This window comes from Mugil cephalus, chromosome 6 (genome assembly GCF_022458985.1).
Source record: "Mugil cephalus isolate CIBA_MC_2020 chromosome 6, CIBA_Mcephalus_1.1, whole genome shotgun sequence".
Lineage (NCBI taxonomy): Eukaryota > Metazoa > Chordata > Actinopteri > Mugiliformes > Mugilidae > Mugil > Mugil cephalus.
Window position 1 is genome coordinate 7453115 of NC_061775.1, and position 8081 is coordinate 7461195.

Consider the following 8081-nt stretch of genomic DNA (forward strand, 5'->3'; position numbering starts at 1 on the left):
TGATAATTTAGTTCTGAAACGCTGGAAGTTTATAAAACCACATGCTCGGCTTTAAGTACTCTGGGGAAAAAAATGATAGTGTTATCCCAACTCAGAAGAAAAACATATTAGAAACTTGTACTCAGCAGGGCCTTTCAGGGTGTTGTTCCCATGTATGATCACAGATGAAGCTTGAATAAAGGCATATGATGACAACAAAATATGGTGAGAAATATTGGCAATGAAAGAATAGCCCCGTTGAAGTCAAGAACCAGTCATTCCCCAGTAAATTACGTTAATTATTAATGTAACATTTTGTTTTTCTTTTGTTTATATGTTTACTGTGAAAATAGCTCTTGAATAGTTTCACAAAACCTGAAGTTATTATAAATTCTTCAATTATTCAGTTTTAAAGGATTGTAATATTAGCTCTGCATGTTAAACCTGTAAAAATCCCAATACAACTGAGGCTATAGCCAAATAGTAAATGAGCTTCCATACTCCCTAGATAAAAGTCAACCACAATTAAAGAGCTGAATATAAATCAACAGGTTCACATTGTGAAGTCAAACCCACAATCAAATGTATTAATTAGTCATCCAGCTAAACTAATGTTCTGTCCATGACAACAATCCCCTCAGTTTAAAGGCCTTTGAATATAAAACCTCAGAGGAAAGGTGAGGTACAATGGGAAGGAAAAACACCCATAGGGCTAAACAATAAAAGGAAGCAGAATTTATTGGTTCATTGATAACATTTAATACAGACTTTGTTTACTATGTGCATACTTTTGTGTCAGACCTCACTTTGAAAATATGAGTGTCTCAAAAACCCATTATGCATTGAAAACACCTCCAACAGTGCTGCCCAATGGGGTTATTGTTCCCTGGTCACTGCAAGACACCGAGAAAGGAACAAATCATTTAGACTGAAAAGCACAGACGAGATCAACTCACGATTTGCCCGTTTTTCACAAAATGTTCACCATACTGCATTGTTATTTTGTATTAGAAGAAAAGCGACAACTCTTTTTGTTCAATGCTTAGTTCATGTGCCAAAATATAATTTTTTTTAGCTTTGCGTATATATTTTTTTAAAATAATTCTCTTCCATTTAGCATCTAACCGAAACACCACAGACACACAGACTGAATGAATCAAATAAAAATGAACCTTAGCTCGGTTGTTTACACACAATTAAAACACATTTGCTTTCCCACGAATAGTCTCCGAGACTATTTCTATGACCAGTGTTGATCATGATTTTAAACGCATGCTGACAATAACTGACATGAAATGAGTGGTAGCACCCGAACAACTTTATTTTCAGTTCATATTCTTGTACATGATCATACTGCAAATCAACACGTTTTCAAATGGCAACGTCAGAAAATATTTATCTCTGTTAAAATGCACAAATGTGCTGAAATGTTTCCAAGAATGTGGTGTGAAAAGATGGATCCATGTTTCAGATATCATTTTAATGAATCCTAAAGGGTGTACTTAAGTAATGATAATCAACTTTAATAGCCAAACAAAAACATGACTGCATTTTGACCCAACATTTCAAGTGCAAACAACAGTACCTGTGTGGTGTCAGGTAATCATGAAAATGGCTAATGGAATTTGAATATAAAATCATATAATATCAATGTACTTGTCAGAGATAAAGGGATCAATGCAATATTCTTCCAAACCATGAAGAAACCTCTGTGCACAGCAGCGCACTACCGTGCACTTTGGGTTGTATTATCTGTAAGCAACTTATTTATTTAAAAAAAAAAGTAATTACTATACACTTCGTTTTGCTTCATTGGCAAAAGCGGGTCGTCTTAAATTATACAAGTCTAGAAATTATTTAAAAAAAAAAAAAAAAAGAACAGCAAATGTCTTGTTGTTTCTTGCCTTTTACCTTTGGACTCCTTTATTTTCTCTTCTTGTATGAGGTGATATTCAAGCAGACCGCGCCTCTTGAAGTGTCCGTGCTTCTCCACATCCTCCCTGACAGAAGCTGCACTCCAGGCCTCCGCCCTTCCTTTGTTCAGGTTCCTGGTGAAGGTGGGAGCAACAGGACGGGCAGAAATACATGGGCCTCATGTATCACTTACCCCTGAATCAGGCGTGAGTGCGCCTGGAGGGAAGCACTCAGGTCTCTGCCCTTCGAGGAGGGAGAGAATGGAGGTGACTGCTCTGAAGTACAGCAGCCTAGGAGCTATAAACAGCTCATAGGGTGGTAAGGACACGTGTCCTTTCTACGAGTTGTCAGTGGAGTTCTCGTTGCTGGTCGAACTCGAGGACTGGGGGGTAGAGGAGGATGAAGAGGACGAGGAGGAGGACGAGGAGGAGGTAAAGTTCATCCCTGATAGTTCTGGAGGGTTTGTCGCTGTGTTCTGTCCACTCAAGCTTTTCCTGCACACTGGACAAGTATCATGCTGGAAAAACATGAGTCTGTTTTAGAGCCATTATTCCCCAATCCAGACAGAAACTAATGAATATTTACTGCATGTGCAAAGTGCGAGTAGGTGATGTCTCGTACCTGTTCCAGCCAGGGGACTATGCAATCGTTGTGGAACATGTGATTGCATGGGAGTTGCCTCACATTTTCACCAACACTGTAATCTTCTTTACACACTGGACATTCCAGACCTGAAGCTGAAAGACAAAACCAAAGTGTAAAATGAGGCTGGCACTAGCGTGTCGCGGTGTACTGGTATTGACAATGATCGTGGTACTAGAAAATTTAATTTCAATTTTTTGTTAAAAATGTGTATATGATAATATCATGTAAATCCTGGCTGCCCAATTTCAGACCTTGCCCACTGCATAATATTTTATGCCACCATGAGCACACAAAATCTGCACTTGTTCCAATATTACTTTGTTCATTGCACTAAATGTCTTTGTATTTGAAGATGTAGGTCCAAGGCTTAGTAATGATTCATGTTCATCTTCAAATGAGTGCTTCAATTATTTTTCTTATGTAAAGAAGCCAGATAGATGTTCAGTAATTTTTTTTAACATAAATGTGAAGCACAATAACCAGTGTCATTCATTTTTCAAAATTATTTTGCGATAGTGTTTATTTTGCACAGGCATGCTATATACACCTATATTTAAATTAATGTACTGCAAAATTAATGTTTTGGCCTGCAACCCTCGCCCAGGTTCAATTTTGGCCTGGGAATTTGGGCACATCTGGTGTAAATAAGTAAATTACTTACATACAATGCTGCCAGACTTGGCGGAGCAATATTTTTAGTGATGAGTCAGCCGTGCTGTAATGCTCATTTGAGCACGTTCTAAATGTCTTATTGACCAATCAGATTGCTTGGTTGGAACTACTTGTTGTATAATCTACAAATAACAAGAAGTAAATCGCCCATGCCTTTAAAAACACTGCAGTAATGAGATGGAGTCCAGGTCAAAATGAAACAATCTTTTGATGTTCAAACCAAACAGCTTAATCCCGATCATGCCATCTAATAAGTAATAAGAGTTTAGTACTGCTCATTTTCAAGAAATCTTTACTAACAACCAAATATGCAAATAATGCCACCTATCTGAGGGAAACCAGTCTTTGGGACCAGTATTTGAGAATTGTCGTAGCAACTGAACTTACCAACATGCTCATCTGTAACTTGTACTGTAGGAAGACTTTTTATTTTGTCCCTGTCAGCAGGCGGCGGCCCCGTGTTCTCAAACTGGTTTAATAGCTACAGAAAAAAGGAAGAAAACATCAGAAAAGAAATTAAATGAAACAGATGCTGTATGTGCATTTTCTCACTTAACATCTAAATTAATTAACCCAGCAACGAAAACTTAAATTTCATTTGGAATTGATACATTTTGTAAAGATTACCTGTGTTATAATAGCATCAAGACCATTAGCACCCCAGGCATAGTCCATAGGATTGGAGTGAAGAACGCCCCTTTAAAAATAATGAGACATCATCAGAAACCATAAACATTTAGTGTTACTTTGTTTACTTGGTGTATTATATCTCATATATGACTCACCAGGGTCCAACACCAATATTTGGCATTGCAGTTGGTGCAATTATTCCATTCACTAGCTGCTGAATGATTCTACAAATAAAAAAAAAGATTATAATTTAGTTGAGAGGTTATAACGCGACTGCTAAAGCTCAGGGAAAAAATGTTAATTGATAAAACAAGCTGCAGTCCTTACCCTTCTAAGGTTGGAACTCCCTCTTGCCTCCCTATTTGTCGTCTTGAACCATGACGACTTCGCGGTTGCCTGGCGCCATATCGGTGCCGTGACGCTGTTTCCCTTTCCCGGCGGTTTTCGGCATCCCGGTTGTCCTCGGTTCCCAGCCCCGCGCCAAAGTCAAAGCTGTCATCAAATACACCCAGCGCAAACTGACCGTAGCCCGAAGGGAATGTGAACAAGTGCTGGTCTGCATTCTGAGGAGCAAAAACAGGTAGAGTTAGAAACCACAAGTAATGTAGAAAGCAGTGAAGCTTTGTGAATCCTTCACAAAATATTTACAGTCGATACAAAACTCCTGGAATGTTAAAGAGTCAGCTCGAATTTCAACCCAGTGGAAATTTCCCAGACCGCCTGCCACATCTCTCTGTTTACTGAGGAGACGGTATACACATTACAGCCCAGGAATGTTTCAGTCTAAAACCTGCCACCATATATAAAGATAAAAATTAAATGAGCCTTTGATTGCATAAACTTGAAACAAGCCAATCCGATGATATGCTGTCAATGTCACAATCAAGACTGCAGTTTCAAAAGCAGAAGTGGAAACCCTAGGATTTCTTCCACCAAGTCTAATACCAGATTAACACAAACCTCATGGCAACAATTCTCAGAACTGCTGACGACTGCATCAGCATGAGTAACAGAGACAAAGCAAAGAGAAGTTACGGAGATAGAGTGTGAATATAGAACGGCTCAGAAACCTCGAATGGCTGCTGGTTCTGGGGCCCACTGGCGATGGTAGACATGGAGCCATTGTCAGCACTAGACAGGGGGGAAACAGTCGACAAAGTAGTAACATTAAAAGATCTTCACCTTAAAACTTTACACTTAAAGTATTGATTGAGAAACAAAGGCTCTGCTTATACACAGTTTTTTTTTTTTTTACAATGGCATCTAGTAGCACAAGCAACAAACACAAAAAAGCAACACTTAATGATACAGTACCTATTTGATATTGAAATTAAACAGATTTTTTAAAACTTGCTACCTGGAAATTTTGTTGCCACTATTTACATGAAGTAGTGAGCCCTCTGCAGGACTGTCAGTTTATGTTGAAACTATATAAGGTAGTAATACAACATTCTGATCATTTTGGAGGATGTAGTTTGTGTGCTGTTAAACTGGATTGAATTAAACACAAAAGCGTTTGTTATTTTGCCTAGCATGCTGACTAAAATGGGATGTTCAAAATAATAGAAACATGTGTCAGTACAACACAATATAGCTCAATAACAGTACAAACCACCTCCAAAGTAAAAACACAGCTGTATCAACAGCTCTCTGAGTTAATCAAAACAAATACTGAATACCATAATGTCCATGAAGCTACGGTTTAGAGCAGGGGTGTTACATTAAAAAGTATTCATTTTCAGTAACATACATGAACTGCGTGTATATTAAATACACATCTTATACATACCTTCTCTCTTCCAGCAGTTCCTCAATAAATCCTGACTCACATCTTGGACACGTATATTCCTGCACAGAAACAGTAGAAGCCAACATATAAGATTTAGCTCTAAGAGAGAAGTAAAGAAAATACTACCGTCACTACTAGTACATAACATGATGAAGGTTTGCAGTAAAGTGGGAAAATTATTGTTAGAAACTATTGTTTTCATTTCGATTAGCATCAGCACTCTCAGCTAAAGAGTTACAGAGCTGTATCTGTGATTAGATCACTAGTGCACCAATGAGTGGCAAATGTAAAGTGTCATTTTACTGATGGCATAAAACATAAATACAAACATAAAATTACAGAAATTACGCACATTATTTTGAACCTGGAAACTGTTTTTCTAGTGCTAAAAGGCAAAAGGCAACTTTAAGTCATGCACAGAATGATGTGTCAGTGACTTCTCCTCGTATCTAAACACAATCATTCTGAAAAGGAAGATCGGCAGAGTCTCCCATCCTCACCACTTTCTAAACATACTCTAAACATTACTAGAAAAAATGTAGGACACATGCCCAGAAGACACATCAGCAAAGAGTGAGGTGGGCTATGAGAATTTATTTTTCCTCATTTACATCTATTATTGTCTACAGAATGTGATTCTGTACAGATTACATTTGCACCCAAGGTTCAGTCACAAGGTGAGACTGACCACCTGCAAATGTTGTTTTGTCTGAATCGACAGTAATCCAATACCAACACATGGCTTCACCGATAAATCCCCACCTTGCAGTAGCACATCATTTAGTATACTATTTACCATAACATAAAAACACACACAAAACCTTTTACAGGGTCTCTGCAGGCTTGAACAAGTGAAATTTAAGACTTTTTATGACCATTATGGGTTAAATTTAAGACCTTCATGAAGTACGAAAAATAAGGAAAATCAGAGACCAAGAATTACTTTCAAAATAACAAAATGTATTGTTGTTCAACTATATCACGTATAGTACAAGAGTGTTCGCTTGTATAATAAGCAGTACACCTCATAAGGACTGTTCGCCACATGTTTCAGCCAATCAACGAAATCATTTCGTTCAAGCCAGCAATCGTTAAACTTACATTTGTCCATTTTCCAAGTTGACAATGAGGTTCATGTGACAGAAGAAATCTTAAATCCAAAAGGTGGCCTAAATCCATAAGACTAACAAATGTTACGTGAGGGGAAAAAAACTCCCCGGTGCAGCAACACAATCAGAACCAGGATGAACTCTGGATTCCACTTACAGGTCTGATCTGTAGTTTTATTTCTGCGTACTGCAAATAGCTGTATTTCGTAAAGAACAACACAGAAGACATGGAACTATATGTGAATATCAACAACGCACTGAACAAAAGGCAAATGAAGCAAGTAAATGGACGCAAGGACTGAAGACTTCACTAAATGTAATTGAAGACCTATAATGCAAAATATGCTTGTATTTAAGACCTTTAAGGCTTTAAATTGGGATAATCAAATTTTACACTTTAAGACTTCTTAAGACTCAGCGGGAACATTACTTTTAGACCCTATGTAGGTGTATGATTTATTTATTTTTCTTTTTTGTAGTGTTGTGAATGTCCGTTTGGTGACGTACACAATACTTTTTGTTGCTGAAGATAAAAACACAATTGACCTTCAGCTAAAACCAATGGTTTACTCTCCACAATAATACAGCTGTTGTTACTGTGGTGGTGGTGTTGGCTGATCTTTCCCTTTGTAAAGACCAGAGTTTCTGTTCTGTGACGGATCATTCCAGCCTGTGAAACGTATGTGTACAGTGCTCAATAGAAACATGAAAAGGGTTTAAGGGGTATCGTTTACTGTAGGGCGATTCACATCCACAAAGTTTGAAGGCAGACTAGTGTTGCACTCATCAGGTACAAAAAAAGTACCTATAAAAGCGGACATTTCTACGCAATCAGTGTTTAACGTTACAGCTGGTTAACGTTGCAACTTGTCAACCTGGCTAACCGTTAGGCTAACGCGCTTCTAACACATACAAAATATTCACAAAATATTTTCTCTGAGATTTGCCGCACAGCATGCACGTATCCTCACAGCATCCGCGTGCAATAACTACGCAGTTTGTGTTTACATGCTCACGGATCTTATGTTTAGATAACGAGATAACGAGCTAACAGGGTAGCGTTAGCGAGATCCTCGTAGGAGGCAGCTAATACAGTTAGCATGCTAACTGTTGTTCGACTCCTACAACGAGACACGCTAAAGAAAATAACGACACTGCCATGTTCTCCCTCTGTCCAACTGTCGCTTTCTGTGCTTTAGATATGTGGTACTTACGGGAAGCCGAGGACTAATCTCTGCGGAGCATCTGTGACAGAAGAACCGGCTGGGCCATGGAGGAGCCTCCGCCATCTTTAGCCACTGAACAGGCTGAGAGGAGGAAGGACTACGGGGTGTCGAAAGGGA

At 38.5% G+C, this 8081-nt stretch overlaps 1 protein-coding gene across 1 annotated transcript; it reads right to left on the minus strand.

Annotated features, from left to right (window-relative positions):
• Positions 1 to 1275: 1275 nt before the first annotated feature.
• LOC125009899 (E3 ubiquitin-protein ligase RNF126-like) lies at positions 1276 to 8081 on the minus strand. Its single transcript, XM_047588143.1, has 9 exons — positions 7953 to 8081; positions 5630 to 5688; positions 4911 to 4971; positions 4168 to 4403; positions 3996 to 4064; positions 3838 to 3907; positions 3598 to 3691; positions 2515 to 2630; positions 1276 to 2410 (listed from the first exon to the last, which is right to left on the minus strand). Exons 1-9 carry the CDS (start codon positions 8025 to 8027, stop codon positions 2231 to 2233), a joined length of 960 nt encoding a protein of 319 aa, XP_047444099.1. The 5' UTR covers positions 8028 to 8081; the 3' UTR covers positions 1276 to 2230.

Excerpts from the sequence above, each read along its gene's own strand:
- LOC125009899 (XM_047588143.1), bottom strand. The coding sequence starts at position 8,027 with ATGGCGGAGGCTCCTCCATGGCCCAGCCGGTTCTTCTGTCACAGATGC. Across the intron at positions 3,908-3,995 it reads AATATTGGTGTTGGACCCTG|GGGCGTTCTTCACTCCAATC; the intron begins GTGAGTCATATA and ends TTATTTTTAAAG. Across the intron at positions 3,692-3,837 it reads TTGATGCTATTATAACACAG|CTATTAAACCAGTTTGAGAA; the intron begins GTAATCTTTACA and ends TTTTTTCTGTAG.